We start from the raw sequence: 19488 nt of genomic DNA, 5'->3' as shown, positions 1-19488 counted from the left end.
GGTGCCAAGATAAAATCAATATTAACAATGTTCCATAAAATATTATTCAAGTACTAGAAAAAGAACCAACTACCCTTCAAAAGAACATTTTTGCATCATCTTTATATTTAAGTACAACTTATTTACATTAAACTGCTATTATTTAAAAAATATTTTTTAGCACAATTTGATTATTTTTAAAATTATTTTTTAGAAATATCTCCTAATCATTTTATCCACACACTAATCACATAGTTTCTGTAAGTTATCACGTCACGCTTTACCTAACGAAAAAAGTAATTCGACCAATTTTAATATTTTATTGTGGTTAATCTTTTAAAATATATGAATATGTTTATATAGTATATATACTAAAGTCCTATAATAAATTAGAGAGACTTTCAAGGCAACGTTATAATAAACCTTGCACGTTTTATTTCATATGTTTACACATGAATGTGTTTAATTTTTCATAAGATGCGTAAAATATTTTTATACCAAAAGCTCTTCTCTCGTGAGAGGCAAAACACGTATCATATAAAATTGAACATATTTCTTAGAATAGTTTACTCTTGGGTTTAGAACCGCATCATCCATTTATTAGATCCTTTTTGTATTCTCATACATTCTATGCCCATTCCAATATTAATATATTGCTTTTGTGTGTCAATAAAAAATATGTTCTAAACCATTTACAATAAAAAGTAACATTATTTATGTTTAAAGCTCTATTACTTCAGAAACACGATTGATAACTGCATCACGTTAATCATTTACATTTATATTTTCATATTTGGTTTTATGTGATTAAAAATGTTAAAGGCGAATTCACGCAGCAGCATGTCACTAAATGTCGACAGTGCATAATTTAGCAAACGTAGCAATTACGCCACAGGATTATTTTGAAAATCTCCTGAAGGATATCAAAAGCTGATTTTACATGTGTCGGTGTACGGTTGGAAAATTTCAACATAGGGGGATAATCCGACGTTAATCCTTAGAACTAGGATCAAATTTTCACACCGTTCCGTTCGTGTTGCTCGTTTGTTTTTACACAAATTATATAGTATGTATATTGTGTATTACTTAACTGAAAGCTAATTAATACTACATAACTCAACAATGTATAAAACTAAATATTGTAATTTTCCCGAAAAGTATAAATGACATTAATTTATTTGATTCCATCAGGTAATTTATTATACAATATACTCTTTTCAATGTATTTCTAAATAAATATATATAGCGATAATCATAAGTCGACGGATAACTTAACAAACAAAAAATAAACTATCTGAATTTTACAACAGGTTTTGAACCAGCATTAACACAATGGAAATATTATTATGCAATATTTCCATTTATTAACGCAATTGTTTGGTCACTAGATCTCTCTTCTATTGTTAAACTTAATACGATACATATTGGTTTTCTTTTTATTTGTTCAAAATGGTCGTTAAAATGAGCTTTAAATTGTGTATGTGGTTAGAAACCTTACATTAACATGTAGTGAAACCGCAATTTACTAGTAACTCGACTTACGAGTATTTCGAGACGCAATTTTTTTAATTTGACTCGATATACGAGCAAAAATTATATTGTTTAATTTAAAAAAACTTTATTAATAATTTACGTAGTAAATATTTATCATTTTGAGTGTCAATAATCCATTTTAGTTTTCTCCGTCACAGAACGAATTAAACTCGTAAGTCAAGGCAATAGCGTATGTAGTTTCCCTTGAATCAATCCAGTACCATTGATTTTGCAGCGCGTTTTAGCTCTAGTAGCGTCTTCACAGCTGCAAATCTGAAACGGCTTAAAACCTACATATGTCAGTAGCTACACCGATATTGTGTAAAGGTAAATTCTAGAGTCTTTTATTAATAAAAAAACTTTTAAAATTACAGAATTAAATATGATTTTTTAATTTGGTGACTCGTGTGGCAGTTGAGATGTGGCAACTCGTGTTCGTTTCACGTCCTTATTGTGATACTCAAAGTAAGCGCTTAAATTCTCAATTCAATGAATACACGCTTTGATAAGGTACTGTATATGGTTCGCTGCACGCTTAACGATATTACGTGTAAATGCATAGTATGGGTCTTACGGGTAATGGATCCCCATCGCCTGCCCAAGATTCAAGGGGATTTTATACCCATAACTATATTATACGGTAATTGAATATTCTAACGTTTATCGGGTTGGAGAATCTTGAGTGCATCGCCGTCTAGTTTCATCGGCTCGAAAGCGAATCTATCAAGTAAATAGTTACTCGAATGTACTACATCATAAGCAAGTTAAACCGCTCGATACAGCTTTTGGATATACGATTTAATATAGAGTACGGTAACCATTCGAAGCCACCTACGCCTAGTTCATACCGATAACTCAATTGTTGTGGCTGGCGTGATTGCTTTGAATATTTAAGTGAACTTATATAATAAAAGCTTATTATTCTCAGGTGAATAATCTTTATAAGCTTTTATTATTCCTAAGGCGTGCATATCAAACATGTACGGAACTTTTTTCGCCAGTAATTATTCGCCTGGAAAATCTATCGCCGCATATATTGAAAAAAGCGAATTTGTTCTTATCGACTTTAATTATGTATATTTTTATTCAGTTTTAGATATTGTATATTTTTTATTTTTATTTTCCATTTCTAATATATTTTTTAAGGACTTTGACTAATGTCTTTACAAGCACACATATGTGGGGATATTCTAGTTTTGAGTAAGAAAACTTACAAACGATAAAAACATTAATTTCGATAAAATTATCATACAACAAAAATTCATCACACATACATAGAAAAACACAACAGTATTAATCAATATATTTATGTTACATGACAAAAGTCCATAAATGTCATACAGAGGCCAAAACTCAGCATTGACTATGCATATGCATAGTTTTAATTATTGCTATGCGTCAACAAAATAAGGTATCATATTTTTTATCAAAACTTAAAGATAAATATACTAAAAAATGAACTATAAGAAAAAACTGTACGACAACCTTTTTAATGTAAGCGAGTAATTTTTTTATGTAAATTTGTTTTTCGTATTTTCTGCAAAAAGATATATTTTTCGGCATTAGCAATGTATTTGATATAAAAAAATGCCGATTTCGGTTTAACGGCTATTGCGTCTACCAGGATTATGGAATATTTTAGGAGGGCTTATAAATTTCGCCGATCCAATAAGCAGATTTGTGTTAACGCGATTGAAATATTATTTTAGGCATGCAAATATTATAGCAATCATTATATCGCTTCGACGACTAATCCCTAAATCCCAAAACCAAGTCGCCGAGACAACAATTTAAGCGGAACAATTTTGAATATTAGGGATTGAAATCTTATTACAAATTGTATCGTTGAAAAAATCTTTTACAGTTGATTAGCTACCTTTACTTCTTAAAGATTATGATATATTTCAATAAAAACATACACAAATATCAAGTGCTTATATGATTTTTGGTTAAAGTTTGAATAAATGTATTATTCCTATGACATAAATATATGAGACCCAAGTATTTAGAAATATGTATGTAAGTGGATTTTATTATCCTTGAAAGTTTTTGTTGAAGTAGCATATATCAATTCAATAAAAAGAAGAAAACACATAAAAAACTTCGATATGAAAGTATATAACCTGATTCGCTCAAAATGTTTGTTTTGTATTACATAATATGAATCATAAAATATCATAATATTAATCATAAAATATATCCTCTAACATATTCATATTTAATTATTAAATATAATATATTACTGAATTCTAAAAGAAAATACTACACTCATTTAAAATTAGGTCTCATTCAAATGGTGAATGAAAGCATTCATCACCGTCAGGTGTATATAAGTGCACATCGCAATACATTAACGTTTCTATACGCGACTGAATATCTAATTGCGGATTATTTTGAAAGAGTCTAAGGTAAGAGTTTTCTCTTCTTTAAAATCTGACTCGGCTGCAATATATTCCTTTCGCTACGAAAAGAGTGAAGTTTCGCGAAACGAATGGTTCAAAAGTTGGACCTCAAAATCTGCGATAAATTCGCCACGCCGACAGGTAATCACGTCGGATTTTCTCTTGAGGAATTTATAAATGTTTTTTGTATGTTCAACAAAATTTTAACTTGGTCATTGTAGAAAGTTTATTATTGAATTGCGAGAAAAGTTCTTATATCATAAAAAAATAATCGTTACAATTTTATAAAATTATCTGTCGTGCTAGGTGATCCATCAAGAAGTTTACTTTTCAATAATATATAATAAATACACAACGTCTTATTTTACATTGCTTTTAATAATTTTAGATTTTAAAAACTAAGGGATGTGACTTTGTGACGTATCAATAACTACATACATATGTATATGTACTATATAGAAATGTAGCTGACGCAGCGTAAAACGATTTATATATATTAAAATTAAAATTAAATGGCAGCTTATGAATATTATTTATAGACACATTTAAACATTAACTATTTACACTTAGGTCTGCCGGTAATAAAATACTAAGAATAGCCTATTATGACAATGTTTTTCATAAACTTTAATATATGTTATTTTTAATTTAATTTATTAATTTTTCGAAATTTGTGCGAAAATAATTTGGTTAATCTATGTTTTACTATGTACCTGATTCCATTCATAGTAAATTAAGCAATCTCGAGTTTCGAGCCGGTTGTTTCATGTCATTGAATCAAGCTTTTATTTACTGCTAGTTAGACAGTATGAAATAAAATAATTCACTTTCGCGAAGCTAGTAATCCATTCTTTGAACAATCACATCGTTTTAGTATAGAATACAAAATATAATAATATATAAATATGTTATATTCAATACAAAATACGCGAAATAAAATATATTAAAATAACTTTTTTGCGCGTCGTATTTATTTGCATCTTAGAATCATTTAGGGCGGATTTGAAGCGTGATAAACGTTAAACCGGTTCTTAACAAAAGTTAAAAGCTAAATATTTTATTTCTAAAGAGACACTAAAAAAGGTCATTTCTTGAAGCTTTTTAGGTAAAAGCTAAAAAATACCTAGAACATCTAATAAATGACCAATTATTAAATTGCCGCAGCCGTTTCGGACGAAAGCGGCAGTTTGTAGAGGGCCACAACAAATGGGCTGGTCGTTGAATTTTAATCATTTACCAAGTTGAAAGTCAAACAGATCCGGGCAATGTACATAGGGATTGATAAATACTACGGTAAATGCCAAGATTCGGCTCGTTAGTATTCGTTGCTTGCGGGCCGGAAAATCGGCCACCCGTGAGAATCGATTTTAATAATTTAGCCTACATTTCCAGATGCTGGAGAATACCTGAATTAACTCTGAAGTCTGAGTTTAAGGTATAAATGTATGTACATATACATTTAAAATCTAAGGTAATTAAATTAATAATGATTTATGTTACTACATAATATTAAATATAATTGCAGTACAAAAAATATTACGCAAATTTTGTTTAATATGTAATATATTATGTAGATTATATTGTAGCAACCATTTGTATATAAATGATTATTACAAAATTGGAAACACAGGAAAATACATACTTTAAAATTAAGAAGATGTCGCTGGCTTTTAATAATTTTCTAATTTTCTAAGGAGATTTGAAATAGTTAAAATAAGACTAGTAATAACTGCATAAGTCGCTTGCCTTTCATTTAATGCAAATTCTCTGTTTAATTTTGCGATATGGAGGCAATAAAATATTTACTTAGGTTTTGAATAGATTTTTGTACCCTTATTGCAATTAGTTTAAATCCATAAGAACCAATTATGAAGCTATGTCGTCAGCGTACATTGATAAGTCTGTATTTTTCAACATGGAATGAAGAGGAACGGACTGAACAAACTACCCTGCGGGACTCACGCTAGAATTAGGAAGTGAGGTATCGAGAGCTATTTATTAAGTATCAGGTGCTTTATATTTAAATAATTTAAAGCTAAAGTATTATTATGTTTAAACATAAAAATAGCAATACTAACATGACACAAATATTTGTGATGTGATATTTACCTTTAAAGGTTCAATTTGATGTATGACTTACAAATAGCTAGTTTGCAGTACTGTGCACATATTCATTATGATTCATATGGTCTTCTTATAAAAGCTCGATATTATAATATTTGTTAGAAGCACGACTGATATAATATACGTAGAATTTGTTATACATTATTACAAAACTAAGCAAATTGTAGATAAAGATCACGTATAAATAATATTTTATGATTAGCGTCAAATTAGTGAAGAGAAATTACTTTCAAATAAATTTTGTATCCTTCATTTTAAGACTATTAAATAAAGGCATTCTAGATTATCAAAAAATATATAAATAGTACAGCTACCCAAGATTTTAATAAAATGATTAAGCCATTAATTAGTTAAGTAAACATTCGTTCGTTATATTTTCGTATAACACACGAAATAGCTTAAATTATAATTATTAAAATATAATAATTTTCATTAAAGCAATACCAATACCATTTAATGATTCCAGATGAGATATCCTTAACCTTTTGTTGTAATTTGACATGCGTAAGCCCAAATGAGTCAATCAAACATAATAAACATCTACAAGTAGGTAACAACCACTAGGCTTTTAGTCTAAAAATCGGTGACATCTATATAATTAATTATAAATTATTATGTGTATTTTAATTAACAATGAGAAGATATTCCTTTGCAGCTGGAGCTGATTTTTAATAATAGCACATTTTTTATAAATAAAAATTCGAGTCTGCTGCCGGGGGCAGAAACCGTGGCCTATGAATATACAATAATAATGAAAATATAATTACTAATAAAACGTATTACTACGAAATATATTATAATGAAGCGTATTACGAAACTTCTTGAACTACGCTTCAGCACTGAATTTCAAAACAAATCAGATCAGTCCTCATTTCAAACTAAATTTTCAAACTAAACTATTTCAGATCAGTGCATCTTATTTCAATCTAAAAAATAAGAATCAGATTGATTTATGTGATTTTAGAACATAACATTTTCACGTCCTTGCTTTTTTTCTAGCTCAATTTTGTTAAGAAGCTTTGCTAAGATATTTACAGGGTCAATTTTTTAATAGACAATCAAAATATGTTTAATGTCCACAAATACAAATGTTGATAAATATATATGAAGTCTCCTGGCGATAGTCGAGAAATACCATTAAAATTTACGTTATGATCCTAAATCATTAATTATAAAAAAATAGTAGTCAATCTTTCAAACACCTTACATACCTAATAAAGGATTAAAAGCAAATTATAAGTAAAAACTAAATTATAGATTAAATAAGATTTTAAATATTTGTTGGAAAAATATATTGTAGGTATAGTGTTATCAAACACACAAATATTGGCGAATAACTTTATTTTCACGTTCCCCTACATATATTTTCGTGACTTTAATTAAAAGTCGCAAAGCTCTCGTTTGTTAGTTTGGAGAGTACATTTTTTCCAACAGGTGCGATAAATAAACGCTAACGACCCCCACACTTTGTAAAGTTCGTTTTTTTCCGCATCGCATATTTTTCTGATATTTGAAATATTTGCACAACGGAATAAATGGGGTTAATATTCGCTGGTAAACTTGGAAATCGTTAAAGCCCGGCGTTCGAAAGGTTGTCTCGGAATGAATATTTTGACGCAAGATGGGATTAATTGCCCAGGGTTTGACATTTTACGGCGAACCGTGAAATATTTCCACATAAATTCGTAGCCGTTGTTGCCTTCCGAGGTAGGATGTGGTACATGGGACGGATACGTATACGCGTTCTAATATTATATTGGATCAATCCATATGTTTACCCATATTACATGTCATTAACATTATATTATATACCACGTGAAACCCTGAATTTGACACATTGAACCACAGGACGCCACCTGATCCTGTCCTTGATCATAAGTGTCAATTTTCGTAATTGATTATATTTCATTATCAATTATAAACCAGCACTATGTTTTAGTGGTGTAAGTTATTACTTACTAATTGATATAATTGTAAGGTTCATTGGTCTCAATGGCTATGATCAAGGGTACCGATAGCAAAGGATCGCCTCGGGCTGCTGTCAGTCTAAATCACGGTATCGAAAAAGGTCTTTCTCGATTAGACTCAAAGCGTTATTGAGGTGGAGATGGGAGCCAAATAGAAGCCCATAAAAAAACAAAGGTCCTTGTTTATACATCTTTCAGGCTAAGTGTGTGTGACTCGTCCGCCAATGAAACGCTTCGTGACTCCGTTCTCATTTTGTATTTAATGTACAAAATAATATTTACCAAATGATTTATAAAATTCTGGTATTAATTATCAAAATTACATCCCGAGAAAGCATTTTTATATCTTTATAGTTGATCAGCCATAATGACTCACTGACCATAAATAACCATATTTTATGTAAATAAATAAAAAAAATTCACGCGAATCAAGAAAGACTATAATAAAATGGTTATCTATAATAAATTCAAAAACTTTAATAAATGAGTTTCTAAGAAAAAAACTTACGGACAAACTTGATATTTATCCACACATCAACACGAATGGTTTCTTGCGTTTTAAATATCACATTAACGGTGTTTAGCGGCATATCGAGTTTCAAGCGATTTTATTATACGTTAACGTAGATTATGTATTTACGAGGAGCACGGTTTCGACGGTTCAACCTAAATCCCATATAAAATGGCAAAACCAAAATAAGATAGCATAAATGTCGAAATTGCATATCCATTAGAAGCAGGCGTATTTGTGAACAACCCGCTCTCAGGGATTTGCATTAATAGTCCCCGGGAAACATGTATATAACTGAGTAAGCACGCGTTAAAGTGAAGAGCAAACAATGAAAAGCTGGCGCTGATACTAATTTCTCGCAAATAAATTTTAATTAAACTTTTCAGGATTCTCTTTTATATTATGTATAAACTCTAAGTTTAACTGTGTTTTTGGTGTTTGTAACGATTGAATAAAATCTCTAAAAGACAACACCAGCCATTGCAAACATGAGCTGCCATGTTTATCAGTTTTAATACAGATTTTGAAATTGGCTGCATTTATTAACATTTTATTTTTATATTTATGTTGTAGCATGACTTACTACAAATATATATATATATATATATATATATATATATATATATATATATATATATATATATATATATATATATATATATTATGTACTGTTACTATACACGAATTTTTCGGATTAGTAATAAACCTTTGTTATTATTGGTTATCAAGTATTTCTATTGAGCATTCAAATTAAAAACTTTAATAAAGAGATTTTTTAAATAATGTCTTTATCGATTTGATCGTATGTAAGTCCTTAATTTGGTATTTGTTTGTTTATGATTATGGTTGTAAAACTATCGCACGTCCTATTTACTATTTGCAAATAATATTCCGCCATAGTCATCAGAGCATTCACCGTGCATCGATCAAACACAATCCATATGTGATTGTGTTTACCTTTCCATCATTAAGCCACCAAGTCGCGTTCCAAGCCAAATCCCTGCGGGCTGTGCACATTTATGACGGATGCTGACGTCACTTCCGCAACCGGAAGCTGGGGTGCCATGACATCCTTGATATAACCAACACTCGACGGCGTCAGATGGTCGTGACAATTCTCATATTCGTATTATTTTATAATTAGTTATGTTTGTCGGAATTTCCATCACCGCAAAACTAGTAAAAATAAGCCATGTAAAAAATATTCCATATCACAAAAATAATTTAAAAAGATACTATGTAATACATTACTGGGTCTTGAGTTCCGACTTATAAAAAAATTATAAAGCATAAATTTTAATAAAAAGTAAATTAATGAATATATCATTTTGTTTGTGAAATAGAAACCATTTATAGACCAAATGGGAAAGATCTTGAAGATATGATGTTTTGACTTTCAAAGTGGAAATTAAAGTGTGAACGTTAGTAAAATAAATCTCTGAGAAAGTCTCAGAGAAGTTATTAGGTGGTGGTGAGATTTTTTTTAAACAAATTGCGAATGGCCGCTAGGGCAGATTAGGAACGGCTGTTTTGAGGGCAAACCCGAATGCACGCATTATATTTTCTCAAGGCGACGGATATTTTTAGTTCTCTCTGATTTATATCCGTACTTTGCGACTTAAGCTATTAAAATGTTGTCAACGGTGGTGTCATATTTTAATGAAGAAACGCATTTTTTAGACGGATGAAACAATTTACGCTTTCACAAGCCAAACTAGCCTCTCTTTATTATTTATTAGTAAGACTTAATCGTTCTTATTGTATATAGAAGAGTGTTTTAATTGATGAGCCTTATATATTTACATAAACTTTGTCCTGCTAGGTAAATTATAATACATATATAGAAATAAAAATGCCTTAAACACATTAAAAATAAACCTCTACTGGTATCATAAACAACATTGCGAAACTTACACATTTAGGTTCAAAAACTTTCGCTTAACTACAAATTAAGTTTGATGTTCATTTCCTGTTTGCAAAGTTTTTAATTAATGTTGCCCTCATTTATTCGCACAAAACCCTAAGCTTCAACATTTTAACATTATAATATAATACATATTATTATACTTGCTTGTTATATTCATTAGAAAATTATTACTATATTAAGGAAACTTCTCGTTGCAATCAGATATATTAGTAGCATCTTAACCGTTAAAGCTAGTTAACATCCAGCTCTGTGAACCGAGAGTAACTTCCACATTGTAGCTTATAATTCAGTCAGCGTAATAGTCTACAACTCGAGACTTGAAACAGGAGATTAGGTCGCACAGCAAAGGATTTAACAGCTCTTTGGTTGGAATCCGAAACGAATTTATTTTATTTTCTACTATAAAAGCAAAATTTATACAAAAACAAGCAAATTTAATATGACCAAAAAATTAAAAGTAATAATCTCAGAATATACTTTCCACTAAAAATATAGACAAATCTCATCTTTTTATTTTTAACACTGAGCTGTTTATTCATTTTTTGTTGACATTTAAAGATCGATTATAAACACACAAACGTAATACATAAGTCGTTATGTTGACATGACATGTCCATGCGGGATGTTAGAGAATCTCAAGAACCATCTATCACTTGCACGTACCCTCTTCGTGTTTGTGTCTGTATGTGTGTTGGGGTCACGGTTGAAGGGTCCTGAAATTTGCTGAGTATTCTAATATATGTATAATACATACACAGATATAAATCATTAGTAGACGAAATGGAATATGTACTATTAGGAACATACGTATATATGAACATACGTGTATACGTGATCGCACGGACAATTTAACGCACAATATGTTACGGATATTGGCAACACAATAACAAAAAAGAAAGAAAAATGATAAGGGAAATCTTGAGGTCAAATTTATTGAATTTATATAGAAGGATTTCAAAAAATGTGTTCAGAGATATAATCTAACTGAAGCTTTAGGGGAAAGAATCGTATCATAGGGTTCAATGAAATCGTATATATGGGATTCAAACAATATCACAAAAATTATCGCCTCATTAGCCTCTTTTCATCGTTTCGTAAAGATCATTCTCAACCGATTACAATTAGAAACACAAAATACACTAAAATACCATATTCAAGTTTAACATAAGGCACTTAACCGAATATATTGTAGTTAATTTTAACACAAATGTACAGGTATAGAAAAATCGTTGGTCACACATTGTCACGTTTTGGCTCAAAGCAAGCCTCCGTAAATTAATAAAACTAGCACCCTCGTGTGACAAATTTAAGTAATAAACTCATTTTCTAATAAAATAAAATTGTCTCGGTAAAAAAACGAAATCTTCTATACCCACTGATGTCCCTCAAGGAAGCCTATTTGCCACATATCTATTTTTAAATTATGTTATATGTACATGTGCTTTAAAAAAAATTGAGTACTTTCTATGATGTAATATAATAAAAAGCAGTAACATTTAGTTGTTACAACAATAAAAAATAGATTATATTTTTCATATTTATTTACTTAAAAAATTAAATATTAATCATGTTTGATGTAAAAAACGTTATTTACGTATACCAATAAAGTATATACATATATAAATAACACAAAACAAGTGACAGTGACAGTGACAAAACTACCACACCGCATGATGTGGTGGTCGGCACCGCAATCATCGCAGGAACATAGCTGCTGAAATGTTGATCAAAAATTATCCCAACACCGCAAATTGAAACGTTGAAAAACGTAATTAAAAGAAACAGAGCTCTGTGAACATATAACGATACGATCAACTTCTATCGTATCGATATACGTTCCGTTCAGAAACAAATACTAATATTATATGGCCCTTAAAAATAAAAACGATTTTTAAACGCGTATATTTAATATATGCTCGGATAGGTATCGGATAGCTTTTATCGAAATTGTTGCGAAATGACTCGCACACAGACGTTAAAAGCACAATAAACAAAATGCTATTAGTCTTTACAACCCGCCGACAGGTACCATTTTTCATCAATTTTTTATTGTTGGGCGCAAGATTTTAATATCGTATTATTCATTTTGGAAGCTGCTCGTTATAACTACTTATATTTCGACTATTGTTCCAATTACGTTCCGAAAATTGAATTATTAGAGAAATTCAATATAAAGATAGAATGTTACTAAATCCATGCTTTATTGTAACAACAATCTTTACGATTGTTGCGTTGTAAAAAATCTAAAAACTCGCTGCAAAGGATTTAAAAAACATCATATCCCGAGTTTTCAGTATGACAGCAAACAGAAAGACGCTTTCAGAATTACTATAATAATATAAAATAATTTTAGTATTTATGTATATTAATAGCTGTGTAGTGTTTTAGAATCTCCTGGAATTTCTTTAGAGGTTGACATAAAAATACCATTTTTGAAACATACTAAATAGATTCGTTAAAAACAAATTAAAAATATATGTCACATGTAAAACCATAATCGTAGAAGTTGTGTGGCGGATTTTTGCTTATTTCCATAGAGAGCCATTGATATAATAATTACGCGGTATTCGTTTTACGCGGTTTCGTTTTAACGCGGACAAGAAAATGCTGGTATAGTTTAACAAAATTTAAAAATCATTTGCGGGCAGTATTATTTATTTATTTATTAAAATTATAGCCATCGTGACCTGACAGGTAAACCTAATGCGTCACGATAGTCAAAAGTATAAATATATCATAATACATATAAATATATAGTATGCATACATACAATTTCATATACGTATAATTACACACACACTCAAAGCATATAAGTAAAAACATAAAAAACAAGATAAAATAACAGACACAAATCACCTCAACTGGTGTGCATTGTCCCATACGAACTGAACCAAAACTCCATATGTGCAAGAGAAAATGTCAATATTTCTATGGACAGAATTGAGCAGATGAATAGCCTTAGCCAGAGAAGAGTTGGCAAGTGCTCCAGTTCTAGACTTTACAGGCAAGAATAGTGGACGCGACCGAGAACTATAACCACCTTCAGGAGCCCACATTTGAAGCTGCTCGAGCACTGAAGGATTGTCTACGATGCCCTTGAGCAATTTCCAGAAGTGTTTAATTACATAAACACTTCTGCGAGTCGACAAAGAAACGTATCCCAGGGCTCCCAAAATAAAAGCACTGGAAAACAAGAACGGATAATACCCGTATTCCTTCAAGTATAAATATCGAAGAAATTTACGTTGTACTTTTTCCAGCTTCAATTCATTACATTGATTCATTACGCCTGGGATCCAAATGATGGAGCTAGTTTCTAGTATGCTGCGGACTAGAGTATCATAAAGAGTGCGCAATACTAAAGTATTCCTGAAGTAGCGCGAATTTCTCAAGATAAAACCGAGCATTTTTAAGGATTTGCTATGAGTCTCTGCAATGTGCTGGCTAAAGTTCCAACGTTCTTCGAAAGTCACTCCTAAATCCTTAGTTGAAGAAAACCTTTCCAGAAAATATCCGCCTAGATGGTATGAATATTTTGCCGGCGTTAACGACCTTGAAAATAAAATTGTGTGACATTTCTTTACACTGAAAGGCAATTGGTTATAGCAAGCCCATTTCCATATAAAGTTGAGATCCTCCTGTAGGTCGAGGGAATCAGAAATCGAATGCATTTTCTTGTAAATTTTCAAGTCATCTGCATATAATAAAAAAATCTGAATGCTCTATTGCTGTTTCTATGTCATTAATGAACAATAAAAACAACAATGAACCCAAATTGGATCCTTGAGGTACTCCAGTAGGGGTCTTATATCGTTCTGAAAAAGAGTTATTATACTTGACGAATTGATATCTATTGGTCAAGTAATTTGAGAATAGATTTATGAGATCTTCAGAAAATCCGAAATTAGATAACTTTTTTTCAAGTAAAGCATGGTTAACTTTATCAAATGCTTTTTCAAAATCTGTGTATATGACGTCCACTTGTACACCAGAGTCCAATGATTTTCAAACATAGTTAGACAAAACCATTAGATTAGTGACAGTGGATCGAGATTTACGGAAACCATGTTGTTGGTCGAGAAGCATACACAGTATCAAGAAATTTACTAGGATTTGGAAAAAAAACACCGCAAAATTGGTAACAGATTATTTAATGATTAAATCTAGAAATATCTGCTTCTAGATATAACTCTGATAATAATGATTTTAAACCAATTTTAAAGAAACAACAGGATAGATTAGAATACAGCAGCAACGAAGAAGAATAATAAAATTGTTATCCCATTTTAAGTTATATACATATTATAAAGAATTGTTAAGTAATATGTTCAAGTGCATATTGTTATTGTAAAGTAATAATAAATAATATTTTTACCACACTGCCACTTTTTGAATTGATACACGAGAATATACATATGTATATGTATATATACAAAGGTAGGTCAATAAGCCCTTAGAAAATCTAAGAGATTGCGCTAGTAGTATCGAAACAAGTATGTTTCTGAAAAGTACCATCTGTCAATATACTCCTGTCAAATTGTCAGCCATTTTCATCACGTCAATTTATTTTTACAATCGATTGAAGAAAACGACCTTTGTTATTTTCGAACAATGGAAAAAACGAGTTTAGCGTAGTGATTAAACATTTTCATTTGAAAGGCAAAATACAGAAATAAATCATAGCCTAGTTCGATGTTGTATTATCTGCACCAGCATTTAAAGTTGTTTACAATTGGGTGAATGAGTTTAAATGTGGTCGTACATCCACAAATGATGAACATCATTCGGGACGTTCACTTGAGGTGACTACGCAGAAATGATCGACAAAATCCACGAAATGGTATTGAGTGTTTGACGAGTCAAAGTGCGCGAGCTTTTTGAGGCCATAGGCGTTTCTCATGTTTTTAAGGTTTCAATTTTATACGAAAAATTTAAAATTGTGTATGAAAAGGTTACCGACAAGATGAGTGCCACGTTTGCTTACAGTGTAGAATAAAAGCAATCGTGTCGACATTTCAATGATTGGTTTGGCGCTTTTCCGTCACAATCCTAACGAGCTTATGCGTCGATACATAACCTTTGATTAAACATGGATCCATCACTACCTTCCAGAAACACAAGAACAGTCGAAATAGTGAGTTTCTGGAAACGATTCGGCTCCAAAGAAGGCGAAGACGGCGAAATCGGCCGGCAAGGTGATAGACACTGTTTTTTTGCACACGAAATCATCCACATTAACTACTTGGAAAAATGATGAACGATAAATGGAGAGTATTATGCGTTGTTATTGGACCGGTTGAAAGAAAAAATCAAGAAAATACGCCCACGTTTAGCCAAGAAGAAAGTGCTCTTCCATCAAGACAATGCACGGGTACACACATGTGCACTTTCGACGTCGAAAATGCATGAATTACGCTTCGAATTGTTAGCGCATTCAACATATTTACTAGATGTGGCCCCCTGCAACGTTTTCCTGTTTCCAAACAAGAATAAATAGCTCGCCGGAAAAAGATTCACATCGAACGAGGAGGTCATCGACGAAACAATAACCTTCGAATTCCGGGTGGCTTTAAAAAGTTGTAAAGTGTATCGAGATAAAAAGAGACTATGTTGAAAAATAAAAACGAATCAACCCAAAATAATGTGTTTTTTATTGTTATGTAATGACTTATTGACCTACCCTAGTATACTTATATATATTCGTTTACACGCGATTTTTTTGTAACCTAGCTCCCAATTTTGTATGGAGTTCTATGTCTCGTTTCACGCGAAATTTCGCGGGACCTATCTACCGTGCAAATAGAGGTATTACTGTATTATTAAATATTTGGAACTCGTGCCTCGCATTAATTAAGTATTCCCATGATCTAAGTTTATACCCTTAAAACCACTCGGATATATAATATTGTAGTTATATCATATGACTTTCATACAAATTTTATTATTAACATCCGAGACTTTTGAGTGTAGGGAAATAAAATTTAGCACCTCCACTTAACTTATGATGGCGCATTAAAAAAATACAGCAAAGCTGCGAGCTACTTTTAAAAGCTTATGCATCCCTGTGTACATATTAAATGAATAGGAATGGCTCGGAGCATCCCTAACGACAAAAAACAACATTTTTATTAATATAAAAATTAATTATGCACTATACGAGCGGTTGCAAAAGAAAATATCTCTGTTATTTCAGGGTTAAATTGTCGAATCAAAAACAAAACACGTTTAATAAATTTGCTGTTTAACTAGTTATTATCTCGAGCATGGCGAGTCTCAATCACCCACTCGAATCGAACGGTTTAAAATTTAAAGGCTCGTGACGAATTAACATTAAAAGGTTTTTAAAAATTCAAACTAAGAAAGGTTTCGCACGTTTTGATCTAAGGGATGTTTTGTAGGAAACGTTTTCCCACGTCTTCGTGAATAACTAGTTAATTTACGAGTCAACTACCCATATTTTCCGAATCGAAAATTAAACTGTGATCTGTGATACACTACAATATACTATATTTTGTGACTTTTTGATATTGTTTTAATAATATTAACGTATTTGTTATTATTTTTAGAAATTGAATTATATTTTCTCAAAATTCATTATAAAAGCATTCATAAATTTTATAATACATTTTTCTCGACGCTTAAAATGGTGACATATACATAATTAATGTGTATTCCCACTGCCTTTTCCACCGGAATTATTGATGGGATATGAAAAAGATAAGAATTTTTTATTTAGAGACATCTCTTGTCTAAAATTTAAATTATTTTTATAATGGTTACTATAAATGCTAAATAACTAAGATAATATTGTTTTAAAAATGTGAAAATAAATATTAGGTATATTTTTATTATGCCAATGCAGGATTAATAAAACTCATTTTCTTACCGATATAAAATAATAATATAATAATAAAATAGTTATTAAAATAAATTATTACTAAACACAATCTATTTACAATATAGCCCAATATTATTTAAATTATTGGACACGATATTCTCTGGACACGATCTGTTTTTACTCTATTTTGCTATCTTCAAATGTTGGTACTTGTTAATTAACACGGCGCTACACTAAAAAACCATCAGTTGTTACTTTCTACTCTGCTATGTGCATGCACGCCTGTTCGCTAATTGGCGTTCGCGCATTTATATTTATTATGTGGAATGAAAATGAATATGAAAATATTTTATAGTTATCATATTTGACAGTTACAAATCATCCATTTGGTGTTCAAACACAAACCTAACCTTAACAAATATAATGGTTAATTTGTTTAGGTTAGGTTTGGGTTTGACAGCTCTGGAAACGCAGTGGAGAGTAACAACTACTGTTTTTTAAGCGTTGCTCCATGCTAATTAAGAAGTACCTAAATTTGAATGTTATTACAAAATTATATAATAATTTTAAAAATATATTAATTATTATTGGGGTAAGATTTTTAACCGTCTTGCTATCGCTTTAATTTTTAAGGATGGCAACACTAAAGAAATGTCAAATTGACGTTCGACGAATATTGACTTTTGATAATGGTTACGTACCGCTAATGTTTGTTAAAACATTATAGGACAAGACTGGACATGCGATTTTCCTTATACAGAGCAATTATTGTCATTATCATTATTTTTTTGTTTACATTCACTTGGCTTTTTATGCAAACCATTGACAACGACGATGATTCTCAGAGAAATTGTCAAAATTCAAACGAATTTATAAAAGACTTGCACGAGTTGGCTTATAGGTATGCAATATGATTTTTTCTTATATAAAATATACTTAAAAATTTTAATTTGTAATATTTTTCATTCAGAGTACATAAAATATTGTTTCGACTCGGTTTGACTCATTATTTGTGCTATGGTTCTCTATGGGGACAAATAAGAGTAGGAAAAGCACTTCCTTGGCAAGCAGATGTAGAGATTTGCCTTAAGAATGAAGAACTAGACAAAGATGAAACATACATAAACAAAATGTTTCGCTCAAACGGTTTTCAAATTTATTATAATTCAGCGGATGGTTGTTATGATTTTTATGTGGATTTTTATGTTATAAATATAATATTTTAATCCATCATTATGGCATATTTCCAGGGTTATATGTAATAAAAGATCCAAAATTACCTGGTATGAAAGTTGAACTTATCGTATTTGAAGTAGACCGCATGGTAAGTGTGCCTTGATATGAAAATATCCCATATTTTTTTTGTCAACTAAACTTTTTTATTATTTCAGGTTGATACCTCTCGACGAATTGGATGGAAGAGAAGGTTATTACCGCCCGATTGTGCAATGGTACCTTCATTGCATTGTTTCCCTCCCAGTTTAGTTGAATCCCCTTTACCGATGAAAAATTTCGGTGAATACATATTGCCTGTGCCTCGCGGTATTCTTTTTATTTTGGGATCTACTATTTTGATTTGTATTTTAACTACTTAATAATATAAATATTTTTCTAGATGGCATCGAAATTCAAAAATATCTCTATCCTGATAATTGGTGGAAGGAAGTTGTTCCAGCTAATTGTAAATAATGTTGCCTTTAATTTAATTTAATTTTACAGTTCATTTTACCAAAGAAATTGTTTTTATAGTTATGAAGAAATAAGGAATGTGATAGTAATTATTATTTAAATGTGGATGTGTTTGTGACATTCATATATGTTTTTATTATTATTACTTGTTATAGCTTTTTTAATAACATTTTTTTTATTCAATAAAAAAAATATTAAAAAATATATTACTAAAATATAACATATGCCTTTATTTTATACTATTTTACCAATAAATCAGTTTTTTTTATAGTTCACTGGCAAAATCTATTTACCTGGTTTAAAAATTGTATTATTAATAATCAGTTATATAAGTTTGATACTAAGAAATTTCATTAATTTGTAAAACTATTTGTGGCACAAGTGGTCACACTCAAGGGATTATTATTTTTTACCCCCAAACAATACCATTGATAAAGGTAAGCCAAAACTCTCCGAAAGGGAAACGTAAGGATTTTGTAGTTCAAAAATATTACTTTTTATAAAGAAAATAGTGACAT

General features: G+C 30.5%; 1 protein-coding gene across 1 annotated transcript; it reads left to right on the top strand.

Annotated features, from left to right (window-relative positions):
* The first annotated feature begins 17905 nt into the window (after positions 1-17905).
* LOC148228473 (uncharacterized) lies at positions 17906-19185 on the top strand. Its single transcript, XM_088199960.1, has 5 exons — positions 17906-18182; positions 18252-18457; positions 18532-18605; positions 18673-18823; positions 18897-19185. The coding sequence occupies exons 1-5, from the start codon at positions 18022-18024 to the stop codon at positions 18968-18970; spliced, it is 666 nt and encodes a 221-aa protein (XP_088056086.1). The 5' UTR covers positions 17906-18021; the 3' UTR covers positions 18971-19185.
* The last annotated feature ends 303 nt before the right edge of the window (positions 19186-19488 follow it).

This window comes from Plectrocnemia conspersa, unplaced genomic scaffold (genome assembly GCF_051122295.1).
Source record: "Plectrocnemia conspersa isolate PC_06_02 unplaced genomic scaffold, ASM5112229v1 ptg000012l, whole genome shotgun sequence".
Lineage (NCBI taxonomy): Eukaryota > Metazoa > Arthropoda > Insecta > Trichoptera > Polycentropodidae > Plectrocnemia > Plectrocnemia conspersa.
Note: the sequence above shows the minus strand (reverse complement) of the source record. Positions and strands in the feature narration are given on the sequence as shown.